At 47.6% G+C, this 24,080-nt stretch overlaps 1 protein-coding gene across 7 annotated transcripts in view; it reads right to left on the bottom strand.

The window, feature by feature from the left end:
• Positions 1–12,942, bottom strand: part of ASRGL1 (asparaginase and isoaspartyl peptidase 1) — a 66,757-nt gene extending 53,815 nt beyond the window's left edge. For 2 of the 7 annotated variants that reach the window (XM_073675519.1, XM_073675518.1), the window contains exons 1-2: positions 12,596–12,790; positions 5,866–5,957 (exon numbers count right to left, since the gene is read on the bottom strand). In XM_073675519.1, the coding sequence (XP_073531620.1) occupies positions 5,866–5,923 (58 nt within the window). In that variant the 5' untranslated portion in view covers positions 5,924–5,957; positions 12,596–12,790. The other 5 variants (XM_073675516.1, XM_073675522.1, XM_073675521.1 and 2 more) reach the window with 5 other exon arrangements.
• Positions 12,943–24,080: the final 11,138 nt, after the last annotated feature.

Consider the following 24,080-nt stretch of genomic DNA (forward strand, 5'->3'; position numbering starts at 1 on the left):
TATCCAATAGTTATCTGCAATATTGGAAGAAAATAAAGCTCCCAACGCCGACACCTGTACTTTCAAGATACTGGTAGTGAGACCCAATTCTAAGCCCTGTTGCAGAAATTCCAGAATTTTCCCAATAGGGGGCCCCTCCTCCACGTTAACTTCTGCAAAAGACAGAAACTTTCTCCAGGTCCTGGCATAAATACGGGTGGTAACAGGTTTTCTGCTAGCCAGGAGAGTATTCACTACATTTGCGGGGAATCCTTTGTTGGTCAATAACACCCTCTCAAATTCCACGCCGTCAAATGTAGACTCAGGGATAGAGGATGGGAAAGTGGCCCTTGAGTGAGGAGGTCCGGAATCTCCGGAAGAACCCAGGGATCTGATATGGACATCTTCCGGAGACAAGGGAACCACGGTCTTTTGGGCCAAAAGGGGCATATGAGTATCACTCTGGCCTGGTCTGCCCTGATCTTTCTTATCACCGCTGGGAGCAGGATCATGGGAGGGAAGGCATATGCCAGAGGAAATCTCCAGGGAACCATGAAGGCGTCCACTGCCAGGGGTCCTTCTCTGGGGTTTAAGGAACAAAAATTTCCCACTTTCCGATTGGCTTTTGTTGCGAATAAGTCCACAGTCGGAAGACCCCACATTTCTACGATTCTGGAGAATATTTGTGTATTTAGGGACCACTCTCCCTCTTTTACAGAAGTACGGCTGTGGAAATCCGCTGTGATGTTTTCCTTCCCTTTTAGATGAGTAGCCGAAAGAGAGAGACAGTGATCTTCGGCTTTCAGCAGAAGTGCGTTCGCTACCCTCATCAAGTTTCTTGAGCGGGTTCCCCCTTGGTGGTTTATGTAAGCTACCGTGACTTGATTGTCCGAGAGTACACGGACATGCTGGCCCTGTAAATATATAAGGAACTTGTTGAACGCATGCTGCACTGCCAGAAGCTCCTTAACATTTGATGACAGCTGTCGCTAACTGCTTGACCAGGTTCCCTGCACTAATTTTCCTTCAAAGTGAGCTCCCCAACCTGTAGCACTTGCATCAGTGGACAAGACTGCAGTTGGACTACATTCCCAGGGAACCCCTTTAGCAAGATTGTCTTGTCGTATCCACCAACGAAGGGACCATATGGCACGAGGACCTAGCGTAAACTTACGGTCTAGATGCCCCTCTAAAGCTGCGTTATTGTACAACACATCCCACTGAAAGTCTCTTGAATGCAATTGTGACCAACGAACCGCAGGAAAAGTGGAGGTGAAGGTTCCCAATAGTGACATGGCCTTACGAAGTGACATAGAAGGTTTACGTATACATTGTTCTACCAACTCCCGGATTCTATCAATTTTTTCTTCTGGAAGACAACATAGCTGTTTCCTGGAATCTAATATGACCCCCAGATATTGTTGTACCTTGAGTGGAGATAGTCTAGACTTTTCTAAATTTAGAAACCACCCCAAACTCTTTAAGACCGACATGGTCTCCTGCAGGTGGGTCTCGCACTGAACCAACGAATTCCCCACTATCAGGAGATCATCCAGGTAAGGGATAATTAGAATGTCCCTTTCTCTTATATGGGCCATAACTTCCGCCATTACTTTAGTAAAAACCCGTGGGGCTATAGCTAAACCGAAGGGGAGTGCAGTGTATTGGAAGTGTTTAACCACCCCGTCTATTTCAATGGCCAGCCTCAAGTATTTCTGGTAATCACTATGAATTGGGATATGGTAATACGCATCTTTGAGATCGAGCACTACCATATAGCAGTGGGGAAAAAGTAACTTTATTACGGATTTTAAAGACTCCATTTTAAAGGTGTGTATTTTAAGGAAATTATTCAGGGATTTCAGATTTATAATTGTCCTGAAACTTCCATCTGGTTTCAGAATCAAGAAGAGCGGGGAGTAGAAACCAAGACCCTTTTCAGCTTCCGGAACCTCAATCAGGACGTGCTTTCTTATTAGGGTTTGTACTTCCGAAACGAGGGCAGCCTGGCGTTCTGGGGAAGAACTGGAGGGAACAACCATGAACCTTTTGTGAGGCAATGCTTTAAATTGAAATTTAAGACCATACTTAATCAGGCTCAAAATCCAATTACTATGAGAAATCTGTTCCCAAGCTGGGACAAAAAATGACAATCTCCCTCCCACCTGGGCTGATTGTGTATCCCCTGGCTTCTGCTCAATTTTTGGAGACGGACCAAAGAGTAGACCTCTACCTTTTCGACCTCTTTCATCAGACTTGTCTTGCTCCCTGAAATATCTCTTCCGGAAAAATTTCCTCTTCCGGAACGATCTCTTAAAGGAGGGTAGAGGTACTGATGGAAACCCCTTCTTAGGGTCCCCCGCTTTCTCCAATAAGTCGTCCATGGTCTGACCAAAGAGGTATTCCCCTTCACACGGGATTGTACACAGTCTGGACTTAGTCTGTAAATCCCCTGGCCAGCTTTTAATCCACAAGGCTCGCCGAGCCGCATTTGATAGTGCTGCTGACTTTGCTGCCAACCTCACCGAGTCCACAGATGCATCAGCAAGAAAAGCTGCCACCCCTTGAACCAGTGGAAGGGAAGAAATAATGTCTTTCCTAGAAGTCCCATCCTTCAACTGACTGTCTAGCTGTTCAAGCCACACCATCAGGGCTCTGGACGTACAGGTAGCTGCTACTGTTGGTCTCAGTGTTCCCGCAGCTGTCTCCCATGCCCCTTTCAGGAAAGTATCAGCCCGTCTGTCTAGGGGATCTCTCAATGCACCCATATCATCGAACGGGAGGGAAGTTCTTTTCGCTGCTTTGGTAACAGCAACATCCAGCTTGGGTGCTTTTAACCAGGAGGAACACATAGCATCCTCAAACGGATATTTCCTTTTAAAGGATGGAGGAACACTACCCTTCTTGTCAGGCTTTCTCCACTCCTTATCAATGAGGTCTTTCACCTTTGAATTTACTGGAAAGACCCTTCTCTTCTTTAGCCCCAGACCACCAAACATAACATCCTCAGCTGACTTCTCTACCCTCGAGTCCACTATCCCCATTGTAGATCGGACGGCTTTTACTAGGGCATCGACCTCCTTCAGGGGGAAGCACTGTCTATCTGGCTCACTATCAGAGGAAGAGAAGGCGGAGGAGGAAGCGACTGATAGCTCAGAGTCTGAACCCAGCTGGGTTTCTTGAGTAATATGCCCAGACTCTGAACCTTGCAATGCTTTGCCTATTTCTTCCCTTATTAAAGTTCTTAGGCCTAGGGAAAAATCTGGGGTCTCCTCCGATATCATTTTGCTGATACAAAGCTGACATAACCTTTTGCTATATGAATCAGGGAGCGGACAGCTGCATAAGGCACACTCTCTGTGCTTGGACTTCGAGGAACATTTCTTGCTCTAAAAGAAAGTCATAGATAGAAAGAAGGAGGAAACATTAGTAGAACTTTCACGAAGATTCCACTCACCCCACAGAACCTTCGGTACCGTAGAAGCAGAAGAATCCAGCATGCATGGCGAGGAATCACGCCGCACCGGACCGTCCTGCCTGCTCTTAGTGGTAGCTCTTCTAGCTGTACGACCAGACCCTCGCCGGGAATGGCGCTGCGCCACTAGTTGTGAGGGCTCCCCAGAGGGCTGCTCCTGCAGCAGATGTTGCCTAGGTGACAGCTCCTGTGAATCTTCCATAGCTTACAATGTAAGAATGGGCTGGGAAGCACCTCTGTATGTTACCAGACCCTTTATATACTGGCCATACCGGTACCATGTGTGGGTGTGTGTTTCCTTTTTTTATTTTTTTATTTTTTTTTTTTTAACCCAGGAGGGCGCACCTGCTCCTTGGTCTTCCTCCCCAGGTCCAGGTGGGATCCAGGTGGGCTCCTCGCCGCCAGGTCCTCAATCCCCCGGCGTTCAGCTGCTCGCGCCAAAAATTCAAACGAGCCCCGCCCCTTCCGGTGACGTCACAGGGCTTCCTGCCCGGCGCACCGGAAGTCACGTCAGAAGGTCGCGCCCGTCACGTGCGCCGCCGGCGCGACCTGGATCTCCTGCAAGCTGTAGCGTGGGGTGGGGAGGGTGGGGGGGGGAGCCCGCTAGCGGCCCCACACCTGGCGGACATCTACCTCCCGTGAGGTGATGTCGTGCCCGCCGCAACGCTCACGGAGGCGCCCCCATGAGCCCTGCCGTGGCGTCTCCAGAGGACCGGCTCCAACCACCTGATGTGGCCCTCTCTGGGACAGGAGTCCATCTTCTGCAGGTAAGCCTGCAAGGTCCCCCATCATGGACAGGAAACCTAAACTGAGGCGGGAGGAGAGGGCCGCCCTTTTTAATCTGTAGGTTTCCTGTCCTTGATGGGCGGATCCTCTCTCTCACGTGGTGCTGTCATGGGCGACCGAATAAACATTGGACTATTCTGAAGTGGCCTACTATGAGCCCTGACCTAAATCCTATTGAGCATCTTTGGAAAGAGCTGAAACATGCCGTCTGGAAAAGGCAACCTTCAAACACGAGACAACTGGAGCAGTTTGCTCATGAGGAGTGGGCCAAAATACCTGTCGAGATGTGCAGAAGTCTCATTGACAGGTACAGGTATCGTTTGATTGCAGTTATTGCCTCAAAAGGTTGTGCAACAAAATATTGAGCATCATCAGTTAAGAGTATCATCATTTCTATCCAGACCTACTTCATGACTTTAATTTTTTTTTTAAATTCTGTGGAAACAGGGTTGAAAAGCAATGTCTGACTTTCATTTGTTAATTTTCATAGATTTTTAATTTATTATTACTTTTGTCAGATTCAAGTTATTTATGTGACCATTGTGGGTTTTTCTTTCATTAAACGAGGGGTACCAACAATTTTCACCACGTGTGTATATTATTTTAAATAGTCATGGGGAACAGGAAAACATTAAAAACATTTAAAGGCAAAAAATAAAGTTTTATGCATATAATCGGATCCCCACAGTACAATAAATATAGGGATCAGCACAAACTCCCTGTAAGCCACAATAAGGCTAGACAATAATGTAAATACAAGGGTAAAGTCACAAACAGTATAAAATAGCAAAATACACAGGAATACAAATATTGGTTTAGAGTGACCATAATATACCAGCAGATCACAAGAAATATGAAGAAAAGGATCTAGGAGCAATATAAAATACCAGATCAGAATTCGGCAAGCCAAACCTTCGACTCCTCAATTTCCATGACTCCGACTCCCTCATACATGGCTCATGTTTAAGTGATAAATTTACTGTAGCACAGATTCAGCTCAGCTAAAAGTCCAGACCCTTAGATCAGGAATAGGACAAACATTTCATAACTTTCCCAAATTCTTATGAAAAAAATATTCCCAACAAACTGCATTGAGCCACTGTACCCAATTTATTATATATTTTAGGAGTTTGAGTCGGTCCATTTTATATAGACTCCGATTCAGACTCCACCAAAATGGATTCCGACTCCACAGCCCTGGTATAAACCCTGGAAGAAATAGGCGGGATGGAGAAAGGGAAAAAGCCCCACGCGTTAAACCAGCAACTCAGTTGCTTGTGATCTGGTATATTATATTATAGTCACTCTAAATCAATATTTGTTGTATTCCTGTACATGTGGCATCATCTATTGCTTGTGACCTTACCAGAGCAGTAGCTAAGGGTTTAGCTCAGGGGTGGGGGGGAGCGAAACATCTGAGTGGGCCCCTAACCAGGTAACCCTGATTACAACTACGGTGGCGGACACCAATAGTGGGGTTAGCAGATGACAGCGCTGTTACTGAAAATACATTTCTATACAAAGATCAATACTGGTATTACTGCCATATGGTGACCATATAGTGGTAGAAACTAGTCCTGCAGAACATGTAAGAGATTGCAGTACAGTTACAGATAGTGATTTACAGCTGATGTTCTTTCCGATGGAGTCGTCCACTTTTCCCGTCTTTTCCATCTGTCCCATACCAACATGACAGTTTCTTCCATCCACGACTCGTCTGCAGAGATTACAATAAAGACACATTTGACGCCTCGCATTTCCAGCACCGTACCCATCTATTCCCAATCTGCACAAACGTCTCATCCAGCTGATACTTTAATACTGAGCCGCTGCTGCCATATGTGTCCCTATTACTGCACCTGCTGTGTGGTACAAAACAATACTCTTCTTAGTGCCCCACATAGTAATACTACTACTGTGCCCCTTACATAGCAATAATGCCTCCTTTGTGCCCTATACACCGGATTTTTCTGATTATAAGATGCACCGGACCATAAGACGCACCTAGGTTTTAGAGGAGGAAAATAGAAAAAAAAATGTAAGCAAAAAATGTGGTCATGATGCCCTGTTAAGGGGAAGGGGGTCTGCTGCTGACACTGTTATAGGGGTAATGTCCTCCAATTCTGTATCTATATCCCCCATCCTGGTATACAGTACAGACCAAAAGTTTGGACACACCTTCTCATTTAAATGAAAATTGTACATTCACACTGAAGGCATAAAAACTATGAATTAACACATGTGGAATTATATACTTAACAAAAAAGTGTGAAACAACTGAAAATATGTCTTATATTCTAGGTTCTTCAAAGTAGCCACCTTTTGCTTTGATGACTGCTTTGCACACTCTTGGCATTCTCTTGATGAGCTTCAAGAGGTAGTCACCGGAAATGGTCTTCCAACAATCTTGAAGGAGTTCCCAGAGATGCTTAGCACTTGTTGGCCCTTTTGCCTTCACCCTGCGGTCCAGCTCACCCCAAACCATCTCGATTGGGTTCAGGTCTGGTGACCGTGGAGGCCAGGTCATCTGGCGTAGCACCCCATCACTCTCCTTCTTGGTCAAATAGCCCTTACACAGCCTGGAGGTGTGTTTGGGATCATTGTCCTGTTGAAAAATAAATGATGGTCCAACTAAATGCAAACCGGATGGAATAGCATGCCGCTGCAAGATGCTGTGGTAGCCATGCTGGTTCAGTATGCCTTCAATTTTGATTAAATCCCCAACAGTGTCACCAGCAAAGTACCCCCACACCATCACACCTCCTCCTCCATGCTTCACGGTGGGAACCAGGCATGTAGAGTCCATCCGTTCACCTTTTCTGCGTCGCACAAAGACACGGTGGTTGGAACCAAAGATCTCAAATTTGGACACATCAGACCAAAGCACAGATTTCCACTGGTCTAATGTCCATTCCTTGTGTTCTTTAGCCCAAACAAGTCTCTTCTGCTTGTTGCCCGTCCTTAGCAGTGGTTTCCTAGCAGCTATTTTACCATGAAGGCCTGCTCCACAAAGTCTCCTCTTAACAGTTGTTGCAGAGATGTGTTTGCCCAATTTTTCGGACTGACTGACCTTCATTTCTTAAAGTAATGATGGCCACTCGCTTTTCTTTACTTAGCTTCTTTTTTCTTGGCATAATACAAATTCTAACAGTCTATTCAGTAGGACTATCAGCTGTGTATCCACCTGACTTCTGCATAACACAACTGATGGTCCCAACCCCATTTATAAGGCAAGAAATCCCACTTATTAAACCTGACAGGGCACACCTGTGAAGTGAAAACCATTTCCGGCAACTAGCTCTTGAAGCTCATCAAGAGAATGCAAAGCAGTCATCAAAGCAAAAGGTGGCTACTTTGAAGAACCTAGAATATAAGACATATTTTCAGTTGTTTCACACTTTTTTGTTAAGTATATAATTCCACATGTGTTAATTCATAGTTTTGATGCCTTCAGTGTGAATGTCCAATTTTCATAGTCATGAAAATACGGAAAAATCTTTAAATGAGAAGGTGTGTCCAAACTTTTGGTCTGTACTGTATATGGCCCCCCATCCTGGTATACATGCCCCCCTTCCTGTTACACGTGGTCACCATTCCCATCCTGGTATACATTGTCCCCCATTGTACGCGCGGCCCCCCAAATCCCCAGCCCGGTACGCGCCCCCCCCCCCCCATCACAGTGCACACAAAAAAATAAAAGGATTCTACTCACCTCCCCTCCACTCCAGCGCTGCGTTCTGTTCTTCTGCCACCAGCTGATATCAGCGTGTGAGCCACGCATGACGTCACTGCCATGTGCCCTCAGACGCCGAGATCAGCTGCCGGAATAGTCACAGTTACCCACTATGGACGTGGGGAGCAGTGACTATTCACTCTCCTTAATAGGGCACACAGTGTCAGACCAGCCATGGCTCCTGCCGCAGCTGGGAGATCACGTATGCCCGCCATTAAAGAGTATGAATATTCACTACACCCCCACGTCCATGGGAGTGGAGAGGAGTGAATATTCATGCGCTAAAATGTTAACTGCTGGGGAATATGTTGGCGCTATAGAAATAAAAATTATTATAATAATAATTATTATGGGGGGCCTGGATAGATATTTGGGGAGGGGGTGGGGGCAGGCTGGACACATGGGGGCCAAGATGGATATATGGGGGGGGGCAGGATATATATATGGTGGGGGCAGGCTGGACAAGGGACTTAATTGCTGTTTGGGGGCCAGATTGAGGAACTTTCATTATTAGTTTATGGTGGCAAGTAGGGAACATTATTACTTTAAGGCCCAATTAGGGTCCAATTAGAAACATCATTACTTCTGTAATATAATTTATCCCAATCCAGTAAAGCCCGGACTTTCGCCGGATCCATGCGAAAACCGGTGGACGATAAAACATAGACCAGAAAAGGGATCCCCTAAACCGAGAACATACATTTCTCTGGTATGACAAATAATTTATTGTCTGAGTATCTGTAAAACCTGCCTGACATGTACCTGATGTGACTCAAGGTCAGGCGAATAAATTAAAATGTCATGAAGATAGACCCCAACAAATTTACCTGCTAGGTGATGTCACAAAGTTCTGAAGGACGGCAGGAGCATTAGTCAACCCAAATGGCATCACAAGGTTTTCATAGTGTCCCTCAGGTGTATTGAAGGCTGTTTTCCACTCATTCCTCTCTTTAATGCGAATGAGATCAACGCCCCCTGAAAACCAGTTTAGAAAAACATTTGGCATGTACGATCTGGTTAAAATGATCCAGGGTGAGAGGGAGAGCGTGCTGATCCCGGACCGTGATCTGATTGAGTTTGTGGAAATCTAGGTAGGAGCATAACCTCCTGTCTTTTTTCTTTACAAAGAAAAACCCTAGGGATGACAATGGTCTGATATGACCCTTTGCCAAACTTTAAACAATATAGTTCTTCATGGCCTGCCTCTCTAGACCAGAGATATTATATAGTCTGCTCTTTGGCAGCTTGGCCCCAGGAATAAGATTAACCGGGCAGTCATAAGAATAATGGGGAGGAAGATTGGGCATCCACCCTGGTTAGCCGGGTGTACAAACAGTGTCCTTGACAATAATTGCTCCACTTTACCACCTCCTGAGTCTGCCAATCTATAGCATGGTTGTGCAGCGTGAGCCAAGGTAGTCCAAGAACCACAGGAGAGAGCAGACCCTCTAGCACAAAACAGTCAATACATTCTGAGTGCATGGCCCCCTATCTGTAGATGTATCCCTCAGCTGACTTGAGTAAAATACCCTTGGCTCAAGGATGCGGAGTCAATGGCAATTATAGGTATATGTCTAGACAGTGTATGTGGCTTGAGGCCCCGAACCTGGATGAACCTAGCGCCGATGAAAATAATACCCGTCCCCTGTTCAGAGCAGAAATAACCAACTTATTTCTGCCCGGATGGATCTCAGCTGGTAGGAAAAATTGTGACCTACCCACGGAGGAGATATGTACACCCAGGTTGCTAACCTCCCTGCAACCCAGGCTCCTTAGTTTTCCGGCGGCTGTTTATAGTGAGGCAGGGAAGGGCAAGCACCCACAAAATAAAAACAAACACACTCCCACCTTTACGTGGAACTACAGTTTGATCAACAGAACAAGTCGCCCCACCTAACTACATGGGTTCCTCAGATGACTCAGACCAAGGTTCCCTTGACCCCAGACCGCCCGCAAATTGGGGTGTCTCCTTATGTCTCTGGCAAAGACGGCGATCCACCCAGACAGCCAGAGACATGGCTGCCTCGAAGGAAACTGGAGTCTCATACAAGGCAAAGGCATTCTTCACCCTTACAGATAGCGCTTGACAGAAGGGGCTATGGAGCCGAGGGGTCATTCCACTTAGTGTCAGTGGACCACCTCCAAAACTTGGAGCAATACTCCTCCGCCGGCCAATCTCCCTGCTGGAGCTTACATAACGTGGGAGATGTGGTTGTTGCCGTCATATATGACCCAGCGCCAGAAAAAAATCCTCCACCGTCCGGAGTGACAGAGTCCGGCGGGAGAGAAAATGGCCATACTTGGGGGTCACCCTGAAGGAGCGAGATTATTATCCCCATCCGTTGCCCATCGGTTCCTGAGGAGTAAGGACGGCTTGTAAGCTGTACTTCAAGTTTCAGTGAAAACAACAAACTTGTCACGCCCCCCAGAGAACCTGTCAGGCAAAGCGATCTTGGGCTCCACTAGGTGTTGCCTGGGAAAAACTGTCCCCAAACCTGATGAGTTAGGGTTCTGTAAAACAGCAGAGTGTATAGCTGCCACCTCCAGGCTGAGTTGCTACAGTTGCCTTGTCAGAGAAGTGAAAGGATCCATGAGGTATCAAAAAAACAAAAACAAAACAAAAAAAAAAACACTTTTTCGGCGAAAGCTAATGTCACGGCTCTGCTGTCAGATATTCTGGGACCAGGGGCTACATGTACAGGATAGGAAAACAAACACCGACTGACCAGGGCACATACGTGATGACAAGCCGCATGTACAGGATAGGAGAACACCGACTGACCAGGGCACATACGTGATGACAAGCCGCATGTACAGGATAGGAGAACACCGACTGACCAGGGCACATACGTGATGACAAGCCGCATGTACAGGATAGGAGAACACCGACTGACCAGGGCACATACGTGATGACAAGCCGCATGTACAGGATAGGAGAACACCGACTGACCAGGGCACATACGTGATGACAAGCCGCATGTACAGGATAGGAGAACACCGACTGACCAGGGCACATACGTGATGACAAGCCGCATGTACAGGATAGGAGAACACCGACTGACCAGGGCACATACGTGATGACAAGCCGCATGTACAGGATAGGAGAACACCGACTGACCAGGGCACATACGTGATGACAAGCCGCATGTACAGGATAGGAGAACACCGACTGACCAGGGCACATACGTGATGACAAGCCGCATGTACAGGATAGGAGAACACCGACTGACCAGGGCACATACGTGATGACAAGCCGCATGTACAGGATAGGAGAACACCGACTGACCAGGGCACATACGTGATGACAAGCCGCATGTACAGGATAGGAGAACACCGACTGACCAGGGCACATACGTGATGACAAGCCGCATGTACAGGATAGGAGAACACCGACTGACCAGGGCACATACGTGATGACAAGCCGCATGTACAGGATAGGAGAACACCGACTGACCAGGGCACATACGTGATGACAAGCCGCATGTACAGGATAGGAGAACACCGACTGACCAGGGCACATACGTGATGACAAGCCGCATGTACAGGATAGGAGAACACCGACTGACCAGGGCACATACGTGATGACAAGCCGCATGTACAGGATAGGAGAACACCGACTGACCAGGGCACATACGTGATGACAAGCCGCATGTACAGGATAGGAGAACACCGACTGACCAGGGCACATACGTGATGACAAGCCGCATGTACAGGATAGGAGAACACCGACTGACCAGGGCACATACGTGATGACAAGCCGCATGTACAGGATAGGAGAACACCGACTGACCAGGGCACATACGTGATGACAAGCCGCATGTACAGGATAGGAGAACACCGACTGACCAGGGCACATACGTGATGACAAGCCGCATGTACAGGATAGGAGAACACCGACTGACCAGGGCACATACGTGATGACAAGCCGCATGTACAGGATAGGAGAACACCGACTGACCAGGGCACATACGTGATGACAAGCCGCATGTACAGGATAGGAGAACACCGACTGACCAGGGCACATACGTGATGACAAGCCGCATGTACAGGATAGGAGAACACCGACTGACCAGGGCACATACGTGATGACAAGCCGCATGTACAGGATAGGAGAACACCGACTGACCAGGGCACATACGTGATGACAAGCCGCATGTACAGGATAGGAGAACACCGACTGACCAGGGCACATACGTGATGACAAGCCGCATGTACAGGATAGGAGAACACCGACTGACCAGGGCACATACGTGATGACAAGCCGCATGTACAGGATAGGAGAACACCGACTGACCAGGGCACATACGTGATGACAAGCCGCATGTACAGGATAGGAGAACACCGACTGACCAGGGCACATACGTGATGACAAGCCGCATGTACAGGATAGGAGAACACCGACTGACCAGGGCACATACGTGATGACAAGCCGCATGTACAGGATAGGAGAACACCGACTGACCAGGGCACATACGTGATGACAAGCTGCATGTACAGGATAGGACACCACTGACTGACCAGGGCACATGCAGGAGGATTAGCTGCCGCCGGCATGTAAAGGTTATACCACTGCACATGCCGATATATATGTAATGCCGATGTTATAGAAGGAGCTCACTGACCTGTGCCCGCTGAGCTCCCCGCTCGCACTGGCTGATAGTAACTCGCCCGTCCGCCGTGCTATCAGTCAGGATAGTCCTCAGCGCACTGTGCTGCCTCTGTGGGATCATGTGACCACTACGTTACTCGGCTTCTACTACCACGCCCACCCGCTGGCCTCAGGAAGTCTCTGCATACAGCGCGGCTAGCGACGATCTGCTAATCACGTGTTCTCACCAGTCTGTGAGGTGCTGTATAGTCAGTACAAGGTCGCTGCCTCCGGCCTCAGGTGCGATACTACACCGTGGGGGGCGTGTACCTATACAAGTACTGGACCTGTGGGCCTGAGACGTGTGTCACGTGAGGTGTCTTGTGCCTACAGCTTCTGGGGAGGCAGCCATAGCATCACGTGGCTCCTGCCCTGTTTATGGCAGTTCAGACACCGGTTAGCCAAGGTCCCCTGGGATTCCTCTAGGAGGGTCTGTGTGGCAGCAGGGTGTTCTGGCCGCTTACATGGGGCAGACTAATGTGGACGGGCACAAGGAGTCAGTCATGGCTACACTGTGCTCTATATGTACAGTACAGACCGAAAGTTTGGACACACCTCATTTAAAGATTTTTCTGTATTTTCATGACTTTGAAAATTGTACATTCACACTGAAGGCAACACAACTATGAATTAACACATGTGGAATTATATACTTAACAAAAAAGTGTGAAACAACTGAAAATATGTCTTATATTCTAGGTTCTTCAAAGTAGCCACCTTTTGCTTTGATGACTGCTTTGCACACTCTTGGATTTCTCAGACATTTCTGCATCGTGGGCACATAGCCTAACACTCATCGTGCTAGCATGAGAAATGACCATGTTGCAGATTTAAAACCTGCAGTTTATGCAGCGTTAAAAAGAAGCACAATGGGCAGGAGATTTCTATAAATCCCATCCAGTTTGCTGGAACTGTAAGACGCCGCGATTTCTGAGCAGGGAAAATACGTAGCATCAAAAACTCGTGGGAACTTCTTAGAGCAAAAAGACACATGATCTGTTAACACTCCCATCAACGTTTTTATCCTCGCAATCATCATATTATATAGCACTGTGTACTTATAATTGCTCATTTGTACCCAGCCAATTCTTCTATTTTTCCATTAGGTCTATGTAGTAACAGGAAATCTCTTGTCCCTGCAGAAACCATTCCCCTCTTCAACTCCTGACCCAGCTGCTCCTCCCCCTCTCCCGCCAGGGACTTTTCTAGTGACTCATATAGAGAAAATTGACCTCCTGTTTCTACATAGAGCTTAGAAGGATTCAGCTAGTCAGTTTTTAATGACGTGATGTCATAGACCTAATGGAAAAGAGAATTAACTGGGTATAAAGGCAAAATGAGCAATTTTAAGTACACAGTGCTATATAATATGATTTGAATATATTAAGAGGATAACCATGTTGGTGGGAGTGCTTCTATAAGGGGTCTTATACTTCAACGCCATTTTAAAACAGCGGTGAGAAATATTTAAATAGTGCCCCCCAGATTCGGAAAAGCTCTGGAGTCTCAGCTACCGGAGTTAGCTGAGAGACCCTGGAAAACACGGTCAGGGCCGTTTTTTACAGTTCCCAACCATGTGATCACTGTTGTCCAACAAATAATGGCGATCACGTAAAAAAATAAATCCATTTAAAATATAATTTCAAGTCTGACATGACCTAATATGGCACAGGAGAAAAGAATAGTGCTCCCAAGTCTCCCTCAGTACCAGTGCAAAATGGTGGGCCCATGCGCCGAGATCTGATGCTTTGATCACTGTGATAGATCCTATCACAGTGTTCAAAATCCAAAATGTTTTGAAAACAGAACAGCACTTGGGCTGTGTCTGTCTCTTCTCACCTGTAGTTTTTCTGGAAGAGAATAGACACACACTACGTCCAAGTGCTGTCCTATCATTGAAAGTGAAAAATCAGCTCAAATTCAATAAATCCATCCCTTTGCTCCCTAATCAGCCCCCTGATCACGCCCCACAATCAGATTACACTTTTTTTTAATTTTCTTTTATTAATTTTTATTATTCGCTATTTTTATTTATTTTAGTTCTCTTATTTTATGAAATAATAAAATATTAATAAAAAATACTAGTGTGATAAGATTTTTTTTTTTTTTTGCTATTGTTAAGTAGGCATAGAATTGTAAAATGGTTCATAGAATGTTCACTGCTTTGCTCCAGCAATTTCAGGAGTAAGACAGAATCTGCTTCTGAAGCAGAAAAGTCTTCAGCCAGTGACGACTCCTCTTCTTCCATGGGATCCCAAGGCCCTATGGTAGCGGAGTCAGTTGCCACTGCTGAAACGTCAGAGACAGAGCAAAGTTCCACAGTCCCCCTCCATTCTAGTATCCCGACAATGCATTTTCCCCTGTTTTTAGCAACCTCCAGAATAAAAGTTGATGTCACCAATTTTACCCTTTGAGTTTTTCCACATTTTTATCACCCATGAAGTCTTACAATTAACTGCCCAACAAACAAATTTATATGTTAGACAATATATGTCCCAAAAACCCACAGCCTTCCATTCCCATTCATGGATTCCAACAAGTGTCCTTGAAATAAAGAAAATTGGGGGCCTTACCCTCAACATGGGTTTAGTTAAAAAAATAAAAAAAAACACTCTCTGCTTCTACTGGGCATCACAATCTTTTCACATTATCCCAGTATTTTCAGCTGCCATGTCCTGATCTCATTATGAAGCTCTAATGAGATTTCCTCATTTCAGTGACATTTCCCGGCCCGTCTGCCTGTGCACTGCGCCGCAGGTTTCTATTGCGCAGGCGCCGGGGGGTCACTGTCACTTTCCGGCGCCTGCGCAATAGAAACCTGCAGCGCAGTGCACAGGTAGACGGGGTCGGGATGAAGCAAAGCGTGCTCTATGTGAGCAGTGCTTTGCACATGCCCGGAAGTCAGGGAGCACAGTGCACCTCACAGGGCCTGTCACAGGGCCCTGTGACTTGCATGGGGGGGGGGGGGGGGATATGATAATTAAGCAGAGGCGGGGATTTAGGGGAATAATAAACAGATAGGCGGGGATTGCTTGGCGTCCCCCAGACGCCAAGCCTGTGGAAAAAATAAATTGATCAAAGTGCTTTTCTCTGCAATCAGTCCTCTCCTATGGGCCATACAGGTATGTATAGATTTACTTTTCTATACCCTGTATGGCCATAGTAGAGATCTGATATCGCCCAGGGGAGTGACAGATTCCCTTTAAATCTCCGAAAGTTCTTCACCAATTGCTTTGAAATTTTGACACAACTTTGCATTTGAATACAACCATGTTTTTATATACTTACTGTGTTTTTATATACCAGCTGTTGAATGTAAAAGGAACAGCGAGAGGGGGGTGTTACAAGCTCAGTCCCAGGCTGACTCTCGCCGGCCGCCCGGCATTCCACCCCCCCCCCCTTAGTGACATCTCATCATCTCATTCATAAACCCTTTTTCCTCTACTCCATTCGGCCCAGCCGCTGCCTGTGCTCTGCTCCTTTCGTGTCCCCCGTGGGGGTTGGGGGGAAGGCGAATGACGAGACCGTCTGTTTGAGGCCGAAAGACGCTGCTGCTCATCACCACCACCTGAGAGACAGCCACTTCTGCTCTTTGACTGCGCAGAAACAAGTGGGGGAGGGAGGGAAGGAGAAAGGGAGGCTGCACGGAGAGGCGCAGGCCGCGGACTCTGCTCTGGGCGCTGAGCTGGGCCCGAGCCCAGGGGTGGATTAAGAGTAGCCAGGGCCCCAGGCAGTTTAGAAGGTGTGGCCCCCCCCCCCTCCAGATACCGGATGTATCACGTGACATGTCACATGATCCCAGCGCCATACATAATAGAGCATGGGTGAGAGACCGTGACTGTTCTGGAGGCCGAACCAATAGGCTGAAATTAATTCTGCTCAATATAACCTTAGTATCTATAATATACTTACCTTGTAATGTCTTCACATCCTGTTCCGTCAAGATGTGTCCGGATCCCAGAATTCCAAACGACGGAAGTTCGTCGACCGCCATATTGGGACACCCAAGTGATGGGTGTTTCAATATGGAAACTGCTGGCAGTACCAGCCTCTTGCGCGGTACCACCAGCGGAACACCGTCGCGAACACGCCACCGCCAGGATCAGCCGAATGATTCACTGACCGCCGCCATCTTTGTACAGGAGGAGCGCATGCGCAGTTTTAATGTGACTGCTGCTATCTGCCTGCACAAAGATGGCGGCGGTCTGATTTACTGCGCGGGGAGACAGCTCAAACGAGAGAACACATGAGGGAAGAAGACAGCACAGGGATGGAGAGAGAGAGCAGACAAGGGGGAAAGCACATGGGTTACACAGGTCAAAGAAGAGATCACATGAGAGGAGAAGACAGCAGATGGGGGAGAGAGACAGAGCACAGGGGGGAGAGAGACAGCTCAAATGGGACAGCACATGAGGGGAGAACACAGCACAAGAAGGAGAGAGACAGCAGACAAGGGGGATAGCACATGGGGTAGACAGGTCAAAGAAGAGAGCACAGATGGAGAAGTCAGCACATGGGGGAAAGAGAGAGTGGATAGGTGGGTGAGCACATGGGGGGGGAGAGATTCTCAACGCTGCAAAGCCTGCCCCCATCGTGACATTACCACCCTCCCGATGCGATCGCATCGGGCCTCCATCTAGTAAAAAATAATTATTATTCATAATTGTATGACTTAATATTGAGCAGAATTAAGTATCCTGACATTTCTTCTATATACAATATGAGCCCCCACATAGCCCCCTCAATCAACAACCAAAGTGATCAACCTATGGGGCCCTTATACATGTAAGCCCTAACAAAAAAACTTGAAAAATTCTCTTTTTATTTAGTTTAAAAACCCCAAAACATACAGACATAAATACACACACATAGCACAGAAAAACAGTGGTATAAAAAAGAGCAGAAATGCGGGGAGATGGGGACTGGTTTTGCCCTTCACAATTCCCTTCCTGACAGCGGAGGTTGGCACCCTAAGTTTACACGGTATGGCGCCCCTGCTCCTTGTCGACTGCCCCTTTGTAGGCCGACCACTACTCTAACTGACCAGTCATTCTCAATAGATGATCAGATAATATTTAATGAACATTTATAAAATACAGATACTAGTAACCCTTCAGATCATAAATGGCCAGTTAAGTGGCAGTGTAATTAAGTTACAAAACATCCATATACCTCACAGACACTTGAGGTATAGAGCCCCTACATACAGTATGAGCCCCCACACAACCCCGTACATACTGTTTGAACCTCCACAAAGCTCCCTATGTACAGTGTGAGTTCCCACATAGCTACCTAGATTCAGTATGAGAACTCATTTAACTACCTATATACCGTATAAGCCCCAACATGCATCCCCACACAAGTAACATCACCCCCTTCTCCACACAGGCACTCAGCATGCAGTCCTACATGAGTGACATTATTCCCTTCACTATGCAGCCCCATGTGAGTAGCATCACTCCTTTCACAACACATCCCGCAGCCCCACACAGCCACCTTGCATGAACCCTCAGAAAAGTGACATTACCCATTTTCCCTTGCAGCCATCCAGCATCAACCACCCTCACTGCGCATCCCAACATCACTCCCCCTCCACAGCCCCCTACTCCTCACGGCCCCCCATCATCATCATCATCCCCTCCTCATAGCCCCCATCATCATCATCCCCCTCTCCTCACAACCCCCATCATCATCATCCCCCCATCCTCACAGCCCCCATCATCATCATCCCCCCCTTCTCACGGCCCCCGATCATCATCATCCCCCCTCATCACATCCCCCCTCCTCACAGCCCCATCATCATCACCCCCCCTCCTCACAGCCCCCATCATCATCCCCCCTCCTCACAGCCCCCATCATCCCCCCTCACAGCCCCCATCATCATCATTCCCCCTCCTCACCGCCCCATCATCATCATCCCCCCTCCTCACAGCCCCATCATCATCACCCCCCCTCCTCACAACCCCCATCATCATCATCCCACCCTTCTCACAGCCCCATCATCATCATCCCCCCCTCTTCACAGCCCCCATCATCATCATCCCCCCTCCTCACAGCCCCATCATCATCATTTCCCCATCCTAACAGCCCCATCATCATCATCCGCCCCTCACAGCCCCCATCATCATCACCCCCCCTCCTCACAGCCCCCATCATCATCACTCCCCTCCTCACAGCCCCATCATCATCACCCCCATCACAGCCCCATCATCACCCCCCCTCACAGCCCCATCATCATCACCCCCCTCCTCACAGCCTCCATGATCATCACCCCCCCTCTTCACAGCCCCCATAATCATCTCCCCCCTCCTCACAGCCCCCATCATCATCACCCCCCCTCCTTACAGCCCCCATCATCATCACCCCCCTCCTCACAGCCCCCATCATAATCACCCCCCTCCTCACAGCCCCCATAATCATCTCCCCCCTCCTCACAGCCCCCATCATCATCACCCCCCCTCCTCACAGCCCCCATCATCATCACCCCCCTCCTCACAGCCCCCATCATCATCACCCCCCTCCTCACAGCCCCCATCATCATCACCCCCCCCCTCCTCACAGCCCCCATCATCATCACCCCCCCTCCTCTCAGCCCCCATCATCATCATCCCCCCTTCTCATAGCCCCCATCATCATCCCCCCTCCTCACAGCCCCCATCATCATTATCCCCCCTCCTCACAGCCCCCATCATCATCATTGCCCCCTCCTCACAGCCCCCATCATCCCTCCTCACAGCCCATTCATCATCAACCCCTCCTCACAGCCCCCATCATCATCATACCCCCTCCTCACAGCCCCCATCATCATCATCCCCCTCACAGCCCCCATCATCATCCCCCCTCTTCACAGCCCCCATCATCATCATCCCCCTCACAGCCCCATCATCATTCCCCTCACAGCCCCCATCATCATTATCCCCTCCTCACAGCCCCCATCATCACCCCCTTCCTCACAGCCCCGCATCATCATCATCCCCCCTCCTCACAGCCCCGCATCATCATCATCCCCCCTCCTCACAGCCCCCATCATCATCATCCCCCCTCCTCACAGCCCCATCATCATCATCCCCCTCCTCACAGCCCCCGTCATCATAATCCCTCTCCTCACAGCCCCATCATCATCGTCCCCACTCCTCACAGCCCCCATCATCGTCCCCCCTCCTCACAGCCCCCATCATCATCGTCCCCCCTCCTCACAGCCCCCTTCATCATCATCCCCCTCCTCACAGCCCATTATCATCATCCCCCCTCTCCACATAGACCCTCATCATCCCCCTCTTCTCTAAACAGTGCATCATCACCTTCTCCATGCAGCCACAGGCATATAACATAAACCCTTTTCCTGTGAAAGCCCCCCCCCATAAGCAGCCTGATAAAAGTAGCAGTGGCCATTTCCCCATGCAACCCTTCATCATGCAGCCCCCATACAATACTATCATCCACACTTGTTTGCACCCAAAATTCATCCTTAGCCCACTCACATTGAGCCCTGTGTCCTCATGCCCACCTGCACACAGCTCCATCATGCAGCCACAGCTCCAGCTCCACGCTGCTTCCTCTATCGGGGCTTCACTGGATTGAAGGAAGCCCCGCCCCTTCCGGTGACATCATCCCCTCAAAAAATCAACTCCTCTCTAGACGCTACCGAGCTGCAGATGTCAGTGCACAAAGGATTATATGAGGGCAATCTGGCTATTGGCCCCCAGGAGCATAAGGGGCCCGGGCGGTAGCCCAGATTGCCCCCATTATAATCCACCTATGTCCGAGCCTCTTACCTTTCTTAAATATCATTACCACATTGGCTTTCCTCCAATCCTGTGGCACTACCCCTGTTACAAGAGAGTCTTAGAATACTAGATACAGCGGTTTGTCAATTACTGAGCTCAATTCCCTCAGTATCCGTGGATGAATACCATCTGAGCCAGGGGATTTGTCATTGTTTAATTTGCCAGACGCAGCCGTGCTTCTTTTTGTGTTCAACTTGTTATATTAGGTGGTGAACTTTGATTTTTGCCCTGTTGAAAGATCCCTGGAACAGACTGTTTGTTGGTGAACACGGATGAAAAGTGTCTAATATCTCAGCCTTTTCTTTGTCCTCTATAATTATCCTGTTATTATCGTCTTTTAAGGGGCTGATACCATCTGATTTTCTCTTTTTGGCATTGATGTACAAAATTTTAGGGATTTAATTTAATGTCCCTGGCGATTTGTTGCTCTGTAGATAATTTTGCTAGCTTGATTTATTTTTTACGTTTCTTATTTAGGTCTTTATACTTCTGAAACGCTGTTTCTGTATTCTCGGCCTTCAAGATTTTTAATGCCCTTTTGTTTTTGTCTTATTAAACTTTGTACTGTCTTATTTATCCATAATGGTTTCTTTTTATTCCTGGACATTTTTTTTACCAGAGGGTATACATTTTCTACAGGATTCTAGTAGTATTTCTTTAAACATGCCCCATTTACGTTCGGTTTCCCAGTTACCATGAAATGGTCCCTGTCTACACGATTAAGCTCTTCCCTTAATTTGTTGAACTCAGCTTTCTAAAGTTCCAGGTTTTTGCATTTCCTTTTTGAAATGTTTTATTGAATATTATATTGAAACTGACCATATTATGGTCACTGTTTCCCAAAGGTTTTCCATCACAGTTGGTGTCCAGACCTTTGGAGAAGGGGATGTCATTCTCACTTGCAAGTGACCAATTTCTTGTACTGAAGTGGAATGACTGAAAAGACATCTACATGCTGCATGCGGACTCCATCGTGAAGATCGGAGACAGGGGCATCACCAGAGACAAAACAAACAAACAGTTTGTGTAACAGACTATAGGAAATTCATGGGAGGTGTAGACCAGATGCTTCAACCATATCTGGTGAAGCGAAAGGCCAGGGCCTGGTATAAAAAGATAGCACTCTATCTTATTCAGATTGCTACCTACAACAGCTTTGTCCTCTACAAGAAGTCTCAAGGAGCACTCACTTTTCTCCAGTTCCAGGAGAAAATTGTTGAGTGTCTCCTATTTGATTAAACAGCACACAAGGCAGTCTGCGAATCTTAGGATGTTTGGAAACTTTCAGAGCAACATTTTATTCTCATCATCCCTGCCACTGCCACCCAAAACAGTCTCCAAAAAAGATGCCGGGTTTGTAGGAAGCACAGTAGAAAGAGCGATTCCCGGTATTCTTGCCCCATAGGTTTGAGAAGTTTATCTCAGAATGTACAAGAAAGATTCATAAGGCTATGTGCCTACGATGCAGAAATGAAGCAGAAAATTTCTGCAGCATTTCTGCATCTCCCTGGCAGAAAAAACGCATGCAGATTGTGCATGCGTTTTTCCTGCAGAATACATGCGGATCCACATGTGGATTCACATGCGTTTCCGCATGGAGATTGACAAGCGCTTTCCAGGCCATAGCATCACTTGGAAAGTGCTTGACAACTAGGTCACACTGTATAAATCCATGCAAATAGCATGGATTTATACAGTGTGAACCGTAAAAATTAAAACAAATAAAGCTATACTCACCCCCGAGGCCCCGGCGTGGCTGCAGCGCTCGTTCCTGTCTACTTCCTGGATGCCGGCATATCGCGAGACAGAGCAGTGAAGGGCCTGCGGTCACATGACTGTGACTTCACCGCAGGTCCTTCAGCGATGCCGGCATTCAGAAAGAAGCCTTTGGAAAGGTGAGTATAAACTTTATTTGTTATTTTATTCTTTTTTTACAGGTACAATGGTACCCAGGTCTGGATGAGAGTCTTCTCTCCTCCAGAACTGGGTACCATCCGCACATAGAGACGCATAGAAGCCGCTTGTACAAATGTACAGTCGCTTTTTCTATGCGTCTCAATGCAAGTCAATGGCGGGAGTTCCGCTGCGCTTCCGCAAAATTAAATGACATGCTGCGGATTTTTGTACGCAGCATAAACGCTGCGGAAAAATCCGCAGCATGTGCATAGAACATGCGGAATCCCCTTGGGGACCATGGGGTGCGGATTACCTAGCGTTTCACAAGCGTTTATGCTGCGGAAATTCCGCAGCATAAACGCTTGAAAAACGCTACGTGGGCACCCAGCCTAAAAGTGACAGTAAAAAAAATGCAAACAGTAATTTTTCAAACTTGTTTTGCTTCAGCCTCATAAAAAATGGTGGTATCAAAATATTCACTACCTCTCTAGTTAAAGGGGTAGTCTTCACTCACTCTCTGTGTGACTGCAGACTTATGAATCCCCCCAGCGCACGCACTAGACCGTCTGTGGCCAGGAGTATGCATAACGCATACATCACTGCCATTTCTGGCTCAGAAACCGGCGAATCCTCACAGAGCACACTGTGTGCACTGGGGGAATCCATAAGTCTGCAGTCACACAGAGTGACTGCAGATTTATCAATTTAGACCAGACAACCCCTTTAAGTACATAAGAGGGTATTGTAATGCAGCGTCTTGCTTGGCATTACGGTAATGGTTCAGGATGTGTTTTGCCTGACCATGTACCTTCCCCCTCAGGTGACTGGTCACATGACTGTGACATAGTGCAGGTCCTGTATGCACAGAAGGTCTGATCACATGACTGTGACATCAGCACAGGTCCTGCAGGTGTGTATTACAGGATATATAAACCCTGGTAGTCTGGTTGAGCCTAGAATGTATGGGCTCCTTCCAGGTCCTGACTACAGCCCATACATTCTAGCTGGCTCACTAGTGAAGACGCTAGAATGTATGGGCTCCTTCCAGGTCCTGCAGTCAGGACCTGGAAGGAGCCCATACATTCTACAGTCTTCACTAATGAGCCAGCTAGAATGTATGAGCTGTAGTCAGGACCCGGAAGGAGCCCATACATTCTAGTGTCTTCACTAGTGAGCCAGCTAGAATGTATGGGCTGTAGTCAGGACCTGGAAGGAGCCCATACATTCTGGAAGATAGCAGAATGTATGGGCTCCTGTCATGTTTTTATTATTGGAGGCAGGAGAATGTATGGGCTCCTGTCAGGTATATATTATTGGAGGCAGCAGAATGTATGGGCTCCTGTCAGGTATATATTATTGGAGGCAGCAGAATCTATGGGCTCCTGTCAGGTATATATTATTGGAGACAGCAGAATCTATGGGCTCCTGTCAGGTTTTTATTACTGGAGGCAGCCGAATGTATGGGATCCTGTCAGGTATATATTATTGGAGACAGCAGAATGTATGTGCTCCTGTCAGGTATATATTATTGGAGGCAGCAGAATGTATGGGCTCCTGTCAGGTATATATTATTGGAGGCAGGAGAATCTATGGGCTCCTGTCAGGTATATATTATTGGAGGCAGGAGAATGTATGGGCTCCTGCTAGGTATATATTATTGGAGGCAGAAGAATCTATGATCTCTTCCCAGGTATATGTTAATGAAGCTAGCAGAATGTAGCCTACAATGTATGGTCTCCTTCCAGGTCTTGACTGCAGCCCATACATTCTAGCCGT

Source organism: Phyllobates terribilis, unplaced genomic scaffold (assembly GCF_046119375.1).
Source record: "Phyllobates terribilis strain yellow unplaced genomic scaffold, ASM4611937v1 Scaffold_3__8_contigs__length_932513732, whole genome shotgun sequence".
In the NCBI taxonomy this organism is placed as follows: Eukaryota; Metazoa; Chordata; class Amphibia; order Anura; family Dendrobatidae; genus Phyllobates; species Phyllobates terribilis.